The sequence below is a fragment of the Zootermopsis nevadensis genome, unplaced genomic scaffold, assembly GCF_977971745.1.
Source record: "Zootermopsis nevadensis isolate Lab colony 2312 unplaced genomic scaffold, Znev_1.0 Znev_ptg000022l, whole genome shotgun sequence".
Classification (NCBI taxonomy): domain Eukaryota; kingdom Metazoa; phylum Arthropoda; class Insecta; order Blattodea; family Termopsidae; genus Zootermopsis; species Zootermopsis nevadensis.
Genome location: NW_028259154.1, coordinates 12,124,148 through 12,144,966, shown reverse-complemented (window position 1 = coordinate 12,144,966; position 20,819 = coordinate 12,124,148). Strand labels below are relative to the sequence as shown.

Sequence of the window (20,819 nt, the reverse complement as noted above, 5' to 3'; positions counted from 1 at the left end):
ATTTATTCCATTACCCACTTATTTAAACATATATAGTATATCAAACTAAACTGATAATAATTGGTATCCCTGTCGCAAAGAGATCTCTATATGCATTAAACCGTCACGGTTTCGCAGCGATGTAATGGCGGTAGACAGATCGTTTTATGCACTAAGCCAAGTTTTCCCTCTTTATTGTAGAACAAGGTCGGAATGCAACTTAGGTAGCCATTGCGGATGACTTTGAAATTAAGCTTTGAAATATATACAGCCAATATGTACATTAAGGTCGACTTTACCGTGGGTCTTCCGCTATAAAATATTCTTACTCCGGCTTGAAAACTAATTTCATGACAGGAATCACAGTGCTAATTAGACATGCAGGTGTCGTTTCAGGGTAAAATGTAATTAGGTCACGTAGATTCAAAACTTACAAGATAAGGGCTTTATTTAGCACTTAACACAGCCTTTTTGGAAAAGGTTGTGTGATTCTTAGAGTTAACCTCTATAAACCAAAAGTAAATAAATACCAGAAAATGTACAAAAAGTAAATGAAACATATTTTGCACAAAAAGACTTAAAAAGTTTGGAAGCGGAGTCAGAATTACGTGCAAACTATTGTCGGGCCGTGGTTTGTACTCATACGAGCGATGTCGGCGTTTTCCGGAGAAGACATTAAAGATGATGCAGTCTTTATCGCGCCTTTACAGCGCACTGCATGTTCCAATCCGTTTTTAAGTACTTAAAGCCTGTAAATTATGGTAGAGAAAAAGAAAAGATACTAGCAATGAAAAGAGACTAAAGGGCGGACAGTAAAACAGAAAGTAACGAAGGAGGGCGATAAGAAAAGGAAAAATAAGAAAGAAGAAAGCTAGGCATAGAAGAAGGAATAAAAAGGAGAGGAGAGAAAAATAAAGAGAAAGGCAAAAGAAATATAGCAAGCATACAGCGCCAGTGAACGCATTTATTCAAACCAAGTGGCAGTGTCTCACCCCGACTCTAATATTCTTAAATTAATAGTTTCAAAAGAATGTTACAAATTGTCGTCTTAAACCTCTGACACTTCAATATTCTAACAAATTACTCTCTCTCTAGAAACATTCGCCTCTTTCCAGCGAACAGCACGAAGCACTAGAGACACTGGAGGGTGCTAGACCCCTTCAAATTGCGGGGGGTGGTACTCATTTACATTTAATCCGCAGTTCCAGGCGAACGTTTCTGGGTTCATATTATGGCTGTGAAGTATGTACAAGCCTGGTTCACATCCACTCTAAATTTCCGGTAAAGTACGTCGTGTTCACTGGGTGAGGCTGGGTTTTAAGACGGCCTTAACCTACTTCAGAAAACCGCCTTGACATTCCGCGTTTCATACGAACAAGACAGAAGCAGTGACTTCTTTCAAGTTATCTCCCACGAGGTACGAGTTATATTTGCCACTCCACAGCTTACTGAAAATATTGTATCAATATATCCATGAGTTTCAATTCATTAATTTAATAACTAGATGACTATTATTCATGAAATTCGGCATGTAAAAAATATCACCGAAAGCCAGAGAAAAAAAATCCATTCGTGCTCAATAGAAGACTAGGAGTGATGTAAGGTTCTCAAGGCGGTGAGTAAGAAGATGGTTATCTGCTGGGATGTTGCACCTTGTTGTCTGGTACAATTTTACCGACATTTCAGAGGTTCCTACTGTCTCTCGTCGCCCTGATGATGGAGGCAACAAGAACCTCTGAAAAGTAGGTAAATATCTGCCAGAATACAATATTAATTAGCTTCACGTCCAGGCATTCTGTGTCACGTAGAAAACAGCTGTGAATGCGATGGCTGACAGAATGAGAACTTTGAACGTGGTGACGCGGAGAATCATCGCAACGCTACTGCGTGTCTCTCGTTACACGCGGTTTTGACGTTTTACTGCTGTGCGAATACTGTTAGGTGATATGTAAAATAAAGTGTATTGTGTTCTCAATATTTATGTTTTGAAGTATTACATAACAAATATTTCGACATAAAACTAGCGAATATAAATAAAAACTTTAAATAAAGACAGTAAGTTGTGAAGTTCAACACCGCTAAAATATGTAGTAGTGAACACGACCCTGAACCAATTCTAGCCACCTGCCATCTTCAAATTTCATTTTCTTCTTGTTTCCCAAGTGACTGTTTCTGACCACTAAAACTTTGTGTACATTTTTTAACCTTTCTATACAAACTATATCTTTATTTCATCTTAGTCGCCATTATTATTATTTCATCACTTTTTTGGGTTGCATACATAAATCAACATTTATTGACGTGTAACATTTTAAATTTTCCACTTATTTCGTTCCTCCCATGCACAAATATTTTACAAATAATTTTTCATGCAATTCTCCAGGAGGCTGTATACATGGGCCCAGATCCGGTCTGGATGTGGTAGAAGAAAGAAAAATTCCTGCCACCGACAGTAACAGAACCCAGTCCAGTTCAGAGCCAGAAATCGAGACTCCTGATACCGGAGCTGAGTTCAGCAGATCTTGTTCTCTAGGCCAATGTCATTGTGCTCTCGCTGGTAAATTCCCCCATTTCAATAAACCCCGGTTCCTGGAAGTCTTATTCAATGTATCCAGTCGAATGATAAGACAATATTTCAAGATACGTTTGAGTGTTCCTTTTTCCATATTTTCCGACTCACTATTCGTAATCAACTTATAGAGCTATGACACCTCAGTCGACCGTCAATAGTATTTGATACAGCATCATAAAATAATTGAATAGAAACGTAAGTAAAAGAGTACACTGTACATTAAAAAATTACAGCAGTAAAATAAATATAATACAATTTTATTCAATAGTGTGAGCCCAACACTTGACATACGACAATGAGATTTGAGAGACGAGAAAGAAATACAAAGACAAAATATCGTATCTGAAATAAACATTTTAATACATCTGAAGACTGCACAAAGATTAATATAAAAAAATCAGATGTAGAAGCACGGTTACAAATATCAAGGACTCCAAGGCAAAGATATAAACAGTAGAGCGCGCCTATTGTCCGTGACATTTGGGTAAGCAGAGGCGCGGATATTTCAAAAAGAAAGTCAATGCAAATTATATTTTATTAGAATTACCATCATCTATTTAATAAAAACAGGAATGTAATATATTTGTCCTTGAAAATATACTAGTCGCTATGCAAAGTGTTTATAAAAAACATTAAACATTCCTTCATAAAATGGTTTTATCACAAAGTCCTTAATATAAGCTGTTTATTGTAACTTTAAGCGCGGGCGATGATATGAGCTACACTCAATGTTGTGAGTAGTTAAGGCAAATACAGTTACATATTACAGACAATCTGGGGTCGAGGATAATCCACTCCATGCATAATTGGGTGTTCTATTGTAAATCCAAAACTTATAACAGAAGTATAATTGAAAATTCACAGTTTATATTACGTATTAAATGTAATTTTACTAAATTATCAGCTCAGCCTTAAATACATGCGTAAATTGTAAAATTGTATTCATATAAAACAAAAATTAATAAATGTTATTTGTGAGAATTTGTTTTTTCGTTACATAGACACTTTTTCCATAACACCAGCGATACATTCATCATAAAAATATAATTAAACTATAGCCGAAAATGGAGTTGGTACTTAAACGTCTGAAAGGGGTCTCACAACTGGCGACTTATACCTCGTAGCTTATAAAAGTCTGTGGATGGCGTAAAAGTTTCAGTGGAGATTTGAAAGATGAAACGTAAACCAAATTAAGGATACATTGAACGGCCATGAATGAGACAGAGTTAGATCAGGACAGATTTGTCCTAAATGTTAATTAACGTATAAATTATTCTCTTAGCAACTGGTATGACTTAAAAGCTCTTCACAACACCCACATGTGAACAACCCTCAAACAAAAAGTATTTTTATCAGAGAGAGAGAGAGAGAGAGAGAGAGTTGATGATTCGGAACTGAATTACTGCTCCACACGTAGCAGGGCGTGGTCAAATCACAACAGAAGGGTGTGAGGATTTAAAAAATGTTTTAGAACTAGAAGTATCAGTCCATTTATTGTCCCCCCTCCTTCCAAACCCCTTCCATCTCGTTCCATCACAATGACCACACCCCCACCACCACACCCCAACGCACCTTCTCTTGTTCTCTTTTTTTTAGAGAAACAATTGATTCCTGAAAGCAGAGTGTTACTTCGATGGACAGAATCGGTTGGGGGCTCAGAATAAAAGAGCGTAGTTCATGATTCATGCGTGGAACAGGTGAAGGTGAGAATAGGGCACTTTTATAGCAATAAACCACGAAGAGGGACTAATAAATCCAATTCAAATCAAGCAATTAGTTAAACCACGTTTTTGTCTACCCACGTCTGTAAAATAGAGAAAAAAGATACTCGAAAGGCAATCAAAGAGATTGAAATTTCTGTAGCAATCACTGGGGACAGTGTTCCTTACAGAAGGCTGCAAGGACATTATTTTGAACCGAGCACAAAATGAATGTACGCCTGTCCGCCCTCACATTTCATTTCCGATTTCAATTGCATTTTATATTTAGGCAAGATGGTGTCTTCACTGTCGAGCGAGTTTTAGTCCGTAGCGGCAGAACATAACAACTCCTTTTTCACGTAAAGATCTAATCAAACCTTTCTCTAAGAAACGGCATATCAGACAAAACACTGATTCTTAGCATAAAATAAGAGATACCATTAGGATCTACAGCTTTAATATGAAACACTTTTCGACATTATTAATATTTGACAGATACATGAATATATTTTAAGTACCTCACGGAAAACACCAAATTCTCTCATGTACAATAAAATATTTTTCGAAAATGACTGTCTTCTGGAATGTTGCCCCTTATAATCTGGTAGATACTATTATCAGAGCGATGGCCCTGATAATAGCTGCAGCAAGCACCTCTGATACGTCGGTAAACGTCTACAAGGCTACACGGTGCAACAACCCGAAAGGCAGCTGTCTTCGGACTCACTGCCGTAAAAACCTGAAATCTAACAAACCATCGTTCACTCGAACATTTTTTTCGAACCATTTCTCTGCCCGTCCAATTGGCGTGTTATCTCAACTTTATGAGATATAGATTTTATATTCTATAGGCACTAGCATATAGCACATGGGTTACACATCGTCGCGTTTATCCAACGAGTATCCTCGTTGGCACTAAAAGTATTAATGCGAAGGAGTGTGGGCTTAAACTGTAGGCAATTAGCCTACAGGTTACGTAGTGTCGCTCTAAACTGTGCCTCCAAACCATACTGTCGGTCCACTTCGAAACTTCACGCCACATTGCTACGGTGATCAATCAAACCCCCGATAGCAGTCGTGGACCGCTCGGCCGGGGTGAATCAGTGATGTGTCACACAGAGAAAAATATCCCCAAGCTGGGAATAAATATGCCTGCGGTGTGGTTCGAACAATTGATGAAGCAGTTTGCCCCTTTCCCACCCTTTCCCCTAATTTCATCCCCACTACCCTTCTTCAATGAAGTGTAATCTTCCATCGCGTCCAACGGTCCATAGTTATCCACTGCATCATTAAATAAATATGTAGTACTTTTTAAAGTGTCATTCACAAATTTAAGTAAGTGTGTATTCGGTGAAATATACAGGGTGATTTAAAATTCTTGTGTTTAGACACACGGCTTAAGTGGTGCAGATGAATAGTGTGCTATGACTTTGAACAAGATTTGTACCTTGTACCGCCAAAAAAAAAAATACGCATCCTTGAAGTTGCACAAGGAATTTGAATCGTTCTATTTATTAATCTCAGACGTATGAAGCGACAATATAATTCAGATAATTTCATCACAAAGAGATACATAAGTAATTTTACTTTTAAGGTAGTATTATTAAGTAGAAACCTAAGAATGAAAACACTATATACAGAATTATACTATTACCTGCCGTTTTATATAATTAAGAAATATTGCTCCTCTCTGCATGAGAAGAACATAAATTGATGATTGGAATGAAAGTGCTGAGAAGGAAAATTACGAAACAGAGAGAGGGAGAGAGAGAGAGAACGATGCAATAACAAATAAGGGAGAGATAAAATTCCAGTGGCTCGCTTTTGTGACCTAAGTATTAAAATACAAATATATTTTGGTTAAAAATACAATTTAGTAACACATAAATAATATAATTTATGTCAAATAAAGCATAGCAATGTTCCACCATTTCTTCGGGAACCCGTTAAAAGTAAAGCCAAACTTGTTGACAAATAATTAAACTCTGCTCACCAAGTGCTGGAAGACATGAGGATAAAATGCACAATTTAAACTGCATTTGGCTTTACTAGACATATATTCCTATGTAAATCCCAGTTACGCGATGTTAGCTACAGAATTTGAACGAGCCTTTCATTACGAAGCGTGAATTCAAAAATTTTAGACAGACGGTCGAGAAAAATTAGTCGTCCAACGTTTCGTTGAAGCTCACATCTCATTGCGCTGAAACCCAGAGTCTAGCACGCACAGCCCGGAAACAATGCTCTAACAAGTTGCTTCCATTTCAATGGAACATCTGAACACCACAAGCCCCGAGTTTTAAATAACTGAACGGATAACAGTGGACCCGCAACACAGTTCAGAATTCTATACGGAATCCGGGACGCCACAGGACGAACATCGTACCTGAGTCGGATTTTCGGAGTTATAATATTTACAGCGTGTTTCTTCAGTCGCATTATCACACCTCGATCACAGAGCAAGTAACTACATAAAACAGTGGAAGCATTCAGTCAAGTAATGTGAGACATTCAGCCGCCGGATAAAGCAATTATCATTCGCGTACACAACAGCATAAGCCACATTAAAATGAATAATAAATATAAAACCGACATTTGGAATTCGTAGGTCTTTATCAGCATTTTAGATATGCATCGCTTATCTATCGTAAATAAGACTCCAATGTTTTAAATGTAAATATTTGTATTGTTTTCCACTGTATTATTTGTTATTGTATGACACTCATGCGCAAATCGGTGTATTTTTAAAATCAGATGTTATTATTAGTATGTATATATACCACAATCTAAATTAATTGTTCTTGTCCAAAGGCATGAAGAAAGTTTAATTTCACGGACATTTCGCCTCAATAAGACAATTCATTATAACGCGACGATAAAATTTACAGTATTAAGTGGTAATAAATTATAGTAAATTTTGTCAAGGTTTTGAAAGAATAAAGTGAGATATCAGATTTAAAAGGCGACAATTATCAAGGCGATAGCCGATTGTGGAGGCAGCAAGAACTCCTGAAACACTGGTAAACTACCCGACTACACATCGCAATTAACACAGAAGACGTTCTGAATTTTTTTCAAAATTAATTTGGATACACCAATACCATGAAGGCATTCGTTCTGTTTGCATTTTAACGTCTAAAATAGGAAAGTGTTAAGTAAAATGTTTTCAAAACACATACCTTCATGATTATTACCAGATTGAGGTTTCCAGTGTTTCAAATATAAACGTAATTAAATCTTAAATTACCTCCTCTTATTGCATTTTATTTCAATTATTCTGACTTATCGGCCGACCAATTAAAATTATTGTCAGTTGATTTAAGCAAATAATTAATTTCGAGAACGCACGAAAAGAAATTAAATTGACTACACATGTGACGTGCCGATGAACTTACAGAAAAAAAGTCGCTTAATTATAATGTGGAGAAAAAGCAACCAGAAAACGCAGGTGGCTAGGAAAAAACTCCTAGACAGGAAACGTGTGTGACATTTGAAATATCGACTCGTTCTCTGTCAACGGCAGCACGGTGTGACCACCCCTTTCGTTAATTCCCGCAGCTCTCGTATCGTGGCGCTGCAGGATGCATCGCATCACGCAGTGCGTGAATTCGCCCAGACCACGTCCATAAATTCACGGGAAGGCCAAATTTATTTTCCTTGTTAAATCTATCCGCACACAAACCTCTTTATGTCCACTGATGGGGGCACTACGTACACATTCTTCCATTGAAATTAAACTTCATCATATTTGTCAACACGAAAACCATAAAGAAAGTAACAATAGCATTTATGTTCTTCGGCTTTAAAACAGGGATCAGGAATAAATTCGACAAATAACTAGCTCCCTACAACACCATTATCAGGTTTTTCATGTTGAAGAAAATTTCAAAGCGTCATACAGGGATGAATTACCTATGCGAACAAGCCTTTCTAGGAGAGACGATTTATGATTAATTGAGAAAATTAATGACTAACAACTTACATAATTTATTTCTGGTGATGAAAACAAAACACAATGATTTAAAAGCCAACACAGCAAATCAGGCATTGTGTACGTACATGTGCATGTACGAATGCCTAGTTTGTTTGTGTAAGTAACCTAGTATTACGAGAATAAAGGTGTTTTAAAAAAAATGCATGTAAATATTTTGTAGAGAAACCTCGTTAAAACGTTCACCCAGAAACATATGATAAGATAAAATCAATGTAGGTTTTCGGTCTGTAGGTTGTAAGAATCGGGTAAAATAGGACTTATTCTCAATTGAATCCAAACTCAAAATATAAGGACTCCATTATGTCATCAGCACCAAAGCTAAAATTCTCGCCTTTCAAACAGAAGAAGATCTATGGAAGATTGTCACATATCTCATACAAACTTCCACCTGACGTACAAATTCTACAAAAGCGATGATCTTTCTCTCCCCAAAACAAAGTGTCTCTCACTTGATGCTTCGAAGACTGCGTGCAACCTCGAAACAATTTCTGGTAATTTGTTGACAAGCTCTACAATACGTTATCATAAATATAACATTAATGACAGCTCAAAGTTGAGAAATTAAGGAAACATAACAAAATGCGTAAGACTTTCATCTTAAGGAGTAGACAGTAATTCCGTGAACCATAGGCCTGACAGAGAGAATATGACAGTTGCCAAGCTGATCACCGAAAACATGTTTCATTACCGTGTCCACAGAGTTCGCCACTGAACCTTGCAGGCGTAATGAGCCACATGAATCCAATCTGCATGCTCGTAACCCACCTCATGGTCAGCTACAACTCTGATGTCCACCTACGCCTTGTAGATTTTATGCGTGGTCTATTTCTTCAGTTTTGCTTACTATGTTTATTCAACGACGATATTGAATCGAAAAATGCACTGTACACTTAACAAGACACGGTATAAAGCGATGGTGGCATAACTTTAGGTATTATACCATCATTTTTCTAGAGGGTCTGAGTAAAACCACGAAACCATCAGTCAAAATTGCCCATTTCCGTGTCATAATATGAATCCGAGACCTCCGAAATGCGAACCAGGGTAAGAGCTAATTGACTGCAGCTTCCGCTATCTTTCATTTAGGTTTCCCGACTAAAATTTTTATGTATTTCTCATTACCTACATATGCTAAAAACATAAAGCCATAACATGCTTAACTACGGCTTACTCTTTAAATGTGCTTGTCTTTCAATCAGTAAAGTGCAAATTCCTTTCGCCTGTAAGCTGTCCTGCAACCCTCATTTCTGCCTGCTCCACAGGTATTTATTTTGTGTTTAAGTTAAAATAATTCTTACCCTCCCTAAACCTATAGCTGATTTATCTGAAACCTGTGTTTGTAGCTTGGCGGATCGAGATGAAGTAGGATTAAGGCACACAGCCTCCGTTTACAGTGAGTGAGTGCAGTATTTATTTATAACCTTGACCAAGTAAACTCTCCTTCGGTTAAATCCTGTTAACCTCCAAATCCAGATAAGACAAAAACTTACTCTTCAATTCTCTGCATTAATTCCAGTCTCCCCCATGTTCATTAACACGTTAGTATGGAAAGGATCTGGAGGCTGTAATAACACATACCGAAGTATGAGAGGCCGCATGTGATCATGCAACAAGACACACATTAAAACTTCCACTTCTTCACTAACTAGGACAAATGACATTAAATACAACGTGATAATGTAGCATCAATTACATGTGACTTTGTTTATTTTTACTGTACAAAAACTAATTGGATAGGTTTTGCGCTCACAGAGACCTAAAAGTTCTCAATAATGACGCTAGATGGCGAAATATTCTATTCTAAAGTGCTGCTCTCATTAGGTAGTATTTGTAATATGAATTACTAAAATGTTGAAAAAACAGGGATGGAAATGAAGTATGAAAGAAAAAAGGGGAATGAGATAAAAGTACAAAATGGATAAAGTAGGATAAAGTAAGAAAGAGAAAAAAGGGTGAATTTACAAAAAAAAATGCATGCATCGTTAAACTTCAACGAGACTCTTCCCTAGTAACAACACAAATACATGGACCAGTATTTTTTCAAATATTTATATTACAGAGAAATATGTATGAAACGGTACAATGTTAGGTACCTTGAGTTTCCGACTTCAGTAAATATCTTACTGCAGCTTTTTATGAAGTTTTGAAATCAGTTCAATAGCTTCTCACCACAAAAAGAAAATTGGTCTAATCTTTGTCAAAATCTTTCTGGATTAGGAAGATCCATGGCATAACGCTTCCTGAAAAATACACGAACGAATATGAGATAAAAAGTTTACAACGAAATAAGTGCGGATTTTATGATAAAATTGTCATTTCAATCCAATTATACTTTCTGGCCCTAAAACTTTACAACCACCTGTACGCAGGCCTACGTAATTTACGTTTCATTTATGAACCAGACATAGGCCAAAGGCTGACCACATCCGTAGTTATGAAACTGCGCGCGTGGTGATGAAGATCCATCCCACGAGGCAACTCCTCTTCATATTGAATTGTTTTAATTTGGTTGAGATTGCTGTTTCAAGGACTTAAGCTCTGTACACATTGATTCATCCGCCGAGTCCACAAAACGCGAGGTCACCAAATGGGTAGAAGTAGATTATGAGAGAACTGGCCTTCCTGACATGTTGATATCAAAGAGCCACAGACTGTATGTGACAGGCAAGAAAAATAGAATTGAATAATGAAAAATATTTGTTTAATACCTGCTCCAATATTTCAAAACATTGACACCTTTAAAAAATATCTTTTTAAGAATAATTTTGTCACGAAACTCAAATACAGGTGATCACAGCATCTGGATAAGTACGTCGTAATGTTAGCGATAGTCTGAGGTTTGAGGTTCTCACGGCCGGACAGATTTCGACTGCGGTACGCTGAAGATGGAGGCGATACGCTCTTCCAAAACGTTGGTAACAAGCTGAAATGTTACACGACGTCACGACCCAGGAAGACCATAATCAGCATACCGGTTAGAATTCCGGCGTCCAAAACATGAATCCTACAAGGTTCCTTAATATATGTGACGATGCTTTATTTATAATTTCAATGCATTTTATTTGTCACGTGTTTGGCTTTTAATATTAGTTTTATTCTGCATATGAAAAGTAAGAATTTTGGTCACAGGTTTAATATAACAACATTTGAGAAAAAAAGAAATTTAAGAAGTGGTGCTTACAAGCGATCACCCACGAATGTACTGGCCAGGGTCAATACTGTTTAACGTAAGTGGTTAATTATCATTAATTAATTAGTTATCCACTGAAGTTGGTAGATGTTTTTCTTCCTATGAAAATATGTATATGAAAACAGTAATTTACTTAAGTAGAAGAAAATGCGAGAAGATGCATGACAATGGAAAAATGACGTACGTCATATTTGTCACACAGATAACGAAGGGGCGTTTTATCAGTGAGCAGAAGAAATGTGCTAAAACACTTCAAAAATGTATTTGGACGAAGATGACGAATGCATACCTATATTAAGATGGACGACCTATATTACATATCGGAGATCCCAGACACTTTTGTGGAGAAAGTTGATCTCCATATTTCCTATATCCTTCAAAATTCGATTCTGTTTGAATTTTGTCTTACTCAGTTGCATGCGAAGCCATTCATTACCTTGTTTACCGTTATAACATAATATCAAATCATGAGCTAAATAAACAATAATCTTGAAAATATATTCCGAAAACAATACCAAACTGTCCTAGGATAAAGGGTATAGATATTACCATAAAACATAAAATATGATACGATATCGTATATCGCATTAGTATATAAAACAGACCACGTTAACAAACATTCAAAGATCTACTACAGAAAATACAAAGACTAAGAAAGGAAAAATACAAACTTCATGCACGAGAAATAAAGACAACACGAACAAGAAAATAATGCCATTAGAAGGCATTATCACCAAATGACGCTGTCAGATCTCCCGGTTATAACAAATTTCGCAGAACAGAATTTGAATACGAAAACCGAATTAATTCTTTTAATTATTTAGCGGGTTTTGTTGCGTAATTTGCCGTCAATTGTTTATCTACTTACTAGGTCGTTTTTCCACGATGTGCTACATAATGTTTGTTATTAAATATTCGTTTAGGTCTCGTTCAGCTATGCTTTGAACATTCCTTGGAGGCCTTCACTCCATATTCCATAGCACAGTGCAACTAAAAGCTTTAAAGAAACCAATTCTGGGAATAAAACTATTAAAAACCTATTAATACTGTGCTTCAAATACAGAAATTCGTTATAGAGCTGATCACGGCTGAATATACTCTGTGTTTATACGTGTTTATCATCAAGAGAACTCCATGTCCGAATTGCATATTTATTTATATATGAAATCGACTGTACGTTCATTGTGCAGTACGGTCCATTTTACCAGGAAAGATGCAGCCTTGTGGTATTATCATGTTCCTGTGTCTGTCCAATCCAAATGTTGATTTAGTTAATAAATATACATTTATAAAACTTGGTATGTTCATCATGTCATTATGACTCTCAACCGTCATTCTCTTAATTACCTAACAATAATGCCCCAAAGGAAGAAATAAGTTGGACCACCTCGGTTCGTGTCTCAGAAAGTCCGAAAACATAGTGAACATAGTCGGAAAGAGAAAAATTCTAATTCGCTTCAAGAAAATCGAACGCAGATAGCCAACTTATTGTTCTGACTGATCTATAATAGCCTACAGTGTTTCTAATAAAACTTTATCTGTTGTTATAGGATTTGGGACTTTCGTGGCGAGTACAATCAATAAAATCTTCTCGGGCAATCAGCCTTGGGCCTGGGTCCGGACATGTGCACTGGTATCGAGCAGGCGACTTCCGGGTATCCAGTCACATCAGAACCCTGAAGATGGGGATAGAGTTTGTTCCCGAAACGTCGGTTTACTACGGTAACCATTTAACGCGGCTGATTGCCCGAGAAGATTATATGTTGTTTTACCGCACGTGGCTCGCGGCCCACGCTTCAAAGACCCTAACTGGCTTGAACAGATTTAGACCATTGTGTAAATTTTGGTCGAATAGTAGGTACTTAAGATAAAGCCTCATACAAACATCAGTAAAATATCATTAAACTAACAATTGTTGTAATGCGTATTTGTTGGCCCAGTTTAAAACTAAAATTCCCACACACATGTATATTTAAGTTCTAAATGACAGCCTTAAAGCACAAATACTTTCATTCAAAACATTAATATTGGCTTCTGTATAATCATTTGGCTTTTCGCGTCCCGAATGAAACTAAATATGCTTTAGCACAGATGGAAAACGTATACTACAAAATGAATGTTTGATGTTTACGCGTGAAATTAACAGCAATTAATATTTGCTATAGTAAGAGCTGTTTCAACACAACTTGGAGAGAACAGGAGCTACTGCTAGCTACTCCAGCGTTGGTCTGAAAGGGTTCAGTGTATTGAGTAATGTAATTTGTATGTAGCAGAGTCGATAATAAAACAAAGAATTCGATAATGGTGGAGTTCTTTTTCGATTCAGAATAATAACAATAATAATATAATTTGTTACGAAACACGGCACCGAGCAAGCTGTCTCTTTACAAAGAACGGATGAGAGCACAAAAAAGAAACTTACGAATCAAAACAGAAGAAGAGAAATAACAAAAGAACGAAGAAAGAAAAGAATGTCATTCAGGGGAAGCCATCTTACAATCGAACGGTTGTCAGGATCGAACCACTTCGATAAATTACAGAGACGGATGTGTTCATGATTTATGAACATGTCATCTAGGTAAATGCGTCGGCGAGAAACATTTTAATAGACGCATTACGCCTTTTGCATCCCAACTACAATGATAATTAGATATATTTAAAGGAGAAAGCATTACCTAGGTAAATCTCTTTAAACGAAATAAAGTAATTTGGAAATTTCAGACATCCTAATTACTTTGTTAACATGTCTTGAAACGAAGATGACTTGTCTCTTGAGTTGCTGCGCCGTACAGTCTAATAGAAGTTTTCCGACGTTTCAGAGGCGCCTGCAGTATCAATTATCAAGGTGATGATGAGTAAGCCGCTGGCGAGAAATTATTCATCTCTCCGAAACGTCAGTAAATTCCTACCAGACAGTACGGCGCAACACCCCACCCCCAACACCGTGAAACGAGAATTTTTTTAATACATTTAAAATGTTTTGTCTCAAGATGCAACAATAATTCCATTGAAAATTAGTTAAGTTCCTTAAAAAAATACACGAGACAAAGTCTTCACACTTTCAAAAACTTTGAATAATACGATATTTTAACCATGCCGGCTGAAGTAAGAGGCAATAAACTGGACCTCGCCACATTTTACTGCCAGGACTAACTATTGCAAGTACATTACAGTATTTGAATTTAATATAAGATTTTTAATGAAAGCGTCAGTCTTGATATGTAAGTGATATTTAGTGCAAAATGTGACTAAGTATGATTAGTGCGTACATGTCACTGAGATTTCAAGAACAAGGGACGAACCTAAATATTTGCGTTTCAGTATCATTGCATAAATACGTCACATTTGTATTCTTTAATTTAAAACTTTATTACATCAGTGAATAATTTTTTTATGTCACTGAACTTATCATCGAAAGAGTGACACTGATTATTCGTACGAATATTTGAGTAGAAAAATCCGCGACGGATAGAATAAGATTTAATACGTCTATTTCCAGCGCTCATTTGTTTCTGAAAACGTGGAATCAATAGTGAAAGAAACCAACTTTGAAACTGCAACATAAAAGATTCATCCAAATACCAACATAATAAAACTAACACAAGGTCTATATAAGGCAGTTAGATTAAACTTAGCGAGTAAAGTAGGTACTACAGAGTTTCATAACAAGATTGAATTAGCGGATTGATTAAAGCTCTGACAATTCAAAACTACTGTCAATTTGCTTTCATCAAATCTACGTAACATTGTACCACATAAAACGTTAGCTAAGCGGTTTCTATAAAAAAAACTAAACAAATATTCATTGACTGGACTTTTTCCATCGTTCTTAATTAAAAGAAGAAACCACGACGTTTCGGCAACTGGGTCTGTTTCCGTCTTGCTACTCACTTGTGTCCGTCAGCTAGAGCTAGTCTCAAGTGATGGAAACAGAGACAGTTTCCGAAACGTCGTGATTTCTTCTTTTAAACAAGGGCGATGGAAAAAGTCCAGACAATGATTAGTTTAAAGTGTAATCCACAATCGTCAGAATCCTTTAGAATTGGAAACGGAACAAATTAAACGTTTCATTTACAATATAAGTCGTCATCATCATGTGGCTTTCATGGAGTTAGGCCATTTGTTGGCCTGTTCCGGCTTCACTTTTCCAAAACCTCTTCAGAGGCCATCCCCGACTTCTTCTTCCTTCTGGTACATAATTTATTAAAATTTTGGGTAGCCTGGTCTTTGCCATTCTGTCTACATGTATAGACGTCGAAAGAATATTATAACTAAACTATTCTATGGCATCGTCTGTACAATCCTGATTCCAATTCATTGTGACTATAGTGAAACCTCGTTCGATGAATCCGCGTTGGACAAACTTTTTATTGCATTTGATTAAAGGAATCAGTGAAAGTCGGTCGTGGAAAGTCAAAAGCAAATAAAGATAAATCATATACATATTTATTCTATTTATGTTTAGGTATATCTATGAACAAATTGTGTAATACAATAAAGTAACTATGGGTGTTGTGTATATTAGTCGAAGTTTCATAGACACCATCAACACAACTTACTTAAATTTACAGTAGTAATATATTTGAATTAATATTTTGGCAAATAGCAATCTTCGGGTATTAAGATACATTAAAAGTCACTGACATTACAGAAAACAGTACAGGTTCCAACGTGGTGGATTTACGAGTAGAATGTGTTCATTCCCAAAAATCACATCGCCTCGAAATCGTTTGCTGCCGTTAGTGAAACATTTAGGAAAGCGTATCCTTAAAAGAACCGAACAAGATAATACACAGACTCGTAACAAAACTTGGGGACACAGAAGTGTTTGTGATAGCAAACATTCCGGGGTCGGGCATGTTTACAGGTGTTCTTCCTAATAAATAATTTCTAAAATATAACTATTTGTATTATATTAATGCCACCAAAGCTCACAAATACCGTTGTAATCAAGGTTTAGTTTCAAATTAAACATACTTAATGTAGTCGTAGTACCAGGGAAATTTTTTACGCGTTAAAAAGTTGATATACATCACTTCTGCGTTAAGAAACCCGTTATAGTAGCTTAAAGACCAGATCAGGGACAGAGAACACAGTAATAATGGTTTTCATAGGCTAGCGCAAGAAGAAAGTACACAAAATTGTTAAATTAAAACATATATAGGCCCGTCTTAATTACGGTTCTGCTTTGTATCGTTAACAATTTTCTGAAAGGAGGGAAATTTTGAAGAAAAAATATAGCCTAACAAAGTTTATATGTACGTCATGAAAATTAAGGGTTACAGTGAAACTAAATACATTAATATTAAGTTCGCTTGTATAATTTGACTCCAGTATCTACTTCCAGTAAGAGAAATCCGTTGAGTAGTTTCGGGGATGAAACAGGCCAAGGGACACGAACTGACCATTGGGCCTTCATTTTACTTTCTGCAAAGAATGCAAAAATAACTATCAGCAAAAGGTGCTATATTAATGCAGGCATGCCTGGAAGAACCAGGTTCTGTTTTGCTGCAGTTTGAAACAACAATCTAATCTGAGGGAACAACTAAATTGCCTTCAACTCCTGTTTGTTCCGGATTGAATTTTGAGCTAATTTTCAACTAGAATAGAGAGAAGCGCGGAAGGGAGAGCGGGGTGTTTGACGGCGCTTTTTAACACGCAGCCACCAAGATCTGGAAGAAGAATTGGGAGGGGGAGAAGGGATGTGAAGTTCTTGTAGCAGGGTGAACGGGGAGAGAGATCCGCTTATTGAAGAACAATGACGTTAGAGGCTGGAAAAGACCCCCTGACATGCCAATCCCCTGTAGCGGGGGTTACACTCTGCAAATTACAATGGTTATAACAACTTTATCACCCCAGCTATGTCACTGCGTCTTCTTAAGGGAAACACCGCCAACAAGTTTATAAATCTTCAATTTGTTTCTTGGATGTTCATAAGCCGTATTTCTCTAAAACATATGTACTTTCTCTAAAATATAGGTGACTCTTTTTATATACGGGCGATTGTGTCCTTGCAAAACGCCACGTACATTGTAAATGAATAAAACTGCAAACGTAAAACAATGGTCATTTTGATGTTATACTGACGCCAGAATTCTCTGAAGTTAAAATTCTCATCTACATGAAACTCCCTAGTGAGCCTGGATAAGGTTCGACGCAGATAAGAGGATTTAAAATTGTGCCCCGGAATTGACCTACGTCTGATTACAGAGGACAAGCAACGTAAAACTTCACCTGCATTGCCCTGACAATGGGGGGAACAAAGCACCTCTGAAACGTCGGTACACTTCTTACAGGCTACAACCTAGACAGCCATCTTCTCTCCTGCTGTATTCCAGTCTTATTTTGAGACTTCTCCTGGTTTTCGCATGCGACTCTTTGAAAACCAAGTCATGGCCTTATAATGATCGTATTTTCTGTGAAAGAATGTCGTCTACAAGTTTTCTAAATTTACATTTCTTATGATGTACAAGGAAAACGCACACAAGAATTTGGTTGTGAACCTCAGACCATTTGGGATGCCCATATTCATGTAGGAGGGAAATATTAAAATTCCAGTTGCTAAGAGCATCATAAATTCAGGTTCCCCTGGCTATTCACCCGCGGGCCGAAGTATTCCGACACTGAAATTGGTCTGTTACCAATTCAATTCGCAGACAATAATAAAGACAATACGTAATTTTACATTTTTCGTACAACCTCCTACTTGTCTGCGCGAAACTTGTAGCCCTGCTAGCTAACTATCTAACTAGATGGCTTATGGAACCCATAGGTTCAACACCGAATTAACCAAAGCCCTCCACCGCACCCTGTCCAGTCTCCTTCAACTCCTATCTCCCATAGACCCCGCCTGACATTATCCCCCCATCTACGTCTAGGTCTCCCCAGCGGTCTCTTCCCCTCAGGCTTCCCATCCAATACACTTCCCTAATATAAAATTTTATTTCAATTTTTGTAATGTCATGAAGATTTTTTAAATTGCATGCAGTAAAAATAAAGAAACTATAGATAAAATAAAAATACACGTTCTTAATAGTAAGCGCTTAAAATGCACGCATAAACTGGAGGTCCTGTGTATCTGTCTACCCGTAGGCTCCCTTTTCTGAAACTGCTGCCCAGAATTCGACAAAACCTGGCATCAAGTTCTATACTAAAGACGTCTTCTGAATTTCAGATTGGTTTGTATTGGTAAAACCTAACTGTTGTTTACACGATGATCAAACTGACATTGAAGTCAGTAGTTCAGACTCTATGATTTCGAATCAAAGGACAAATAATTAAATGGAAAGTATATGAAAGGCAGCGATAGTGGCCTGATTTAAGATAATATCTCCGCTTTTGCCTGGGAGGACTGAGGAAAACCACAGAAACCTTTCGTCAGAACAGCAAGTGTTCGAGTCGTGGACCTAACCCGTTTCCTGCTCAAAATAAACCAGAGTTCTACTCGATCATCCGTAACATTCGATTAACTATCAAGGAGTGAAGAAAATTATGTAATGAAACTCTTGTTCCTTCATACCTTATTTTATTCACATGTAATTAAACAGAACCAATCTCCGAAACGTCGTGGGTTTTTAAAGAAAAAACGATGAAAAAGTTCTGACAATGAATAATTTTAAGAATAAAATATTGCAAAATGTGTGAAAGAAAGCGGTCGTGGCTTAATTTAAAATACAAATCCGTAATGTATTTCGTGGAACTGAGTAAAACTACTAAAACGTTAGCCCGAATAGCCTGTATTCGAGCAGTAATTTGTACCTGGGACCTTCCGAAAACGATGCAGGAGTGGCTACTTACCACCTTCTGTATTTGGTTGTTTTTAATATTCGCCAACTGATTTTAGCATGACGTAAACCAGAAATAGACCCTACCAAAGGACTAAATCGCACAGATACATAGGAATGTAAGCCTATACAACAATTTAATCTCCGATAATGTATTCAACGGGAGGAAACTTACAAAATGTTACAGGGTACATAAGGTTGTGTCTGCGGTAAAAATTTCGACTGTGGTGTTTTAGACTGTGGTACCTTGTAGGCTGGTAGGTGGTTACCAATGTCTCAAAGGAAAGCTTCGTCTCCATCATCAGGGTAGGAAATATTTTGACTACGCATTGCGGGACTTGTAGTGTGATAAGATTCATCTGCAATACATATATACAGTGAGTCCGTAAAATAATGGTTGGGTAACAAACAGTCATAGTTTTGGAACAAAGCATGTTAGTGGCATAAAATTAACGTCAAAATAAAGATAAACTCTCCAATAATCTTACCTGTTTAGTAGATTTCGATATGTGCTCCTTTAGTTGCCCTGCAGACATCAAGACGATATTCAAGCTCTTGCCATACACGACCGAGAACATTCGGTGTGCTTCAGCGATCCGTTCTTTCAAATGGTCCAAATTTGTTATTTGGACAGAGAACACTTGTTGCTTCACATAACCCCACAAATAAAAATCCATAGTGGTAAGATCTGGAGAGCGTGGAGGCTAGGCTATCCACCCTCCTCGTCCGACCCATCGCTGAGGAAATGTTTTGTTTAGGTAATCCCACACGAATGTGGCAAAATGTGGAGAAGCTCCATTTAACTGGGGAAAGAAATTCTCCGGTATTTTTGACACTGCATACCCTTCTAACATATCCAGGAAGGTCTTTCCCGCCACAGTTTGTTCAGCAAAAAAATAGGGGCCAATAACTCTGTCTCGTCCAATTGCGCACCACACATTAACTTTTGGGCTATCACGTTCATGTTCCATAATGGCATACGGAGGTTCATTACCCCATATTCTAACATTATGCCGATGGACTCGTCCCGAAACATGAAACGTAATCTCATCACTGAACAGAAACTTGTCTAAAAATTCCCCATCATAATCCAACCTATCCAGAATGTCTGTAGCAAATTCGAATCGTTTAATTTTGTCCTGTGGATAAATTTTATGTAACACCTGAATTTTATAACCAGTAAAGCGTAGTCGTTTCTTTAAAACGTTGTTAACAGTTGTTTTTGAAACGCCTAACTCTACAGAACACTTCCGCACTGATTTCTTCGGGCTACGCAGAAAACTTGCTAGCACAGCTTCAATGGTATCGTCAGACACTGATGGTCGTCCTGGACGTGACTGCTTCAGTAGGCTCCCCGTTTCTCTGGGTTGTTGAGCTAGAACCTGTTTACGTATCGAAACATTGGAGAGTTTCTCTTTATTTTGACGTTAATTTAATGTCTCTATCTTGCTTTGTTCCAAAACTATGACTGCTTGTTACCCCACCATTATTTTACGGACATATATATCAAGGTCAATGGAAGACTCACAAAAGTGTAAGCACTGGAAAATGTATTTATTCCTCATTTAAGAGAGACTACATTTTAACGATCTCAAGTATT

General features: G+C 37.1%; 1 protein-coding gene across 2 annotated transcripts in view; it reads right to left on the bottom strand.

The window, feature by feature from the left end:
• LOC110837460 (uncharacterized) overlaps positions 1–20,577 on the bottom strand; it is a 29,922-nt gene extending 9,345 nt beyond the window's left edge. Inside the window, exons 1-3 of one of the 2 annotated variants that reach the window (XM_022079583.2) lie at positions 19,708–20,577; positions 19,466–19,578; positions 15,864–16,862 (exon numbers count right to left, since the gene is read on the bottom strand). In XM_022079583.2, the coding sequence (XP_021935275.1) occupies positions 16,856–16,862; positions 19,466–19,578; positions 19,708–19,896 (309 nt within the window). In that variant the 5' untranslated portion in view covers positions 19,897–20,577 and the 3' untranslated portion in view covers positions 15,864–16,855. Of the gene's footprint in view, positions 1–15,863; positions 16,863–19,465; positions 19,579–19,707 lie in introns of those variants that run through there. The other variant, XM_087353587.1, reaches the window with a different exon arrangement.
• Positions 20,578–20,819: the final 242 nt, after the last annotated feature.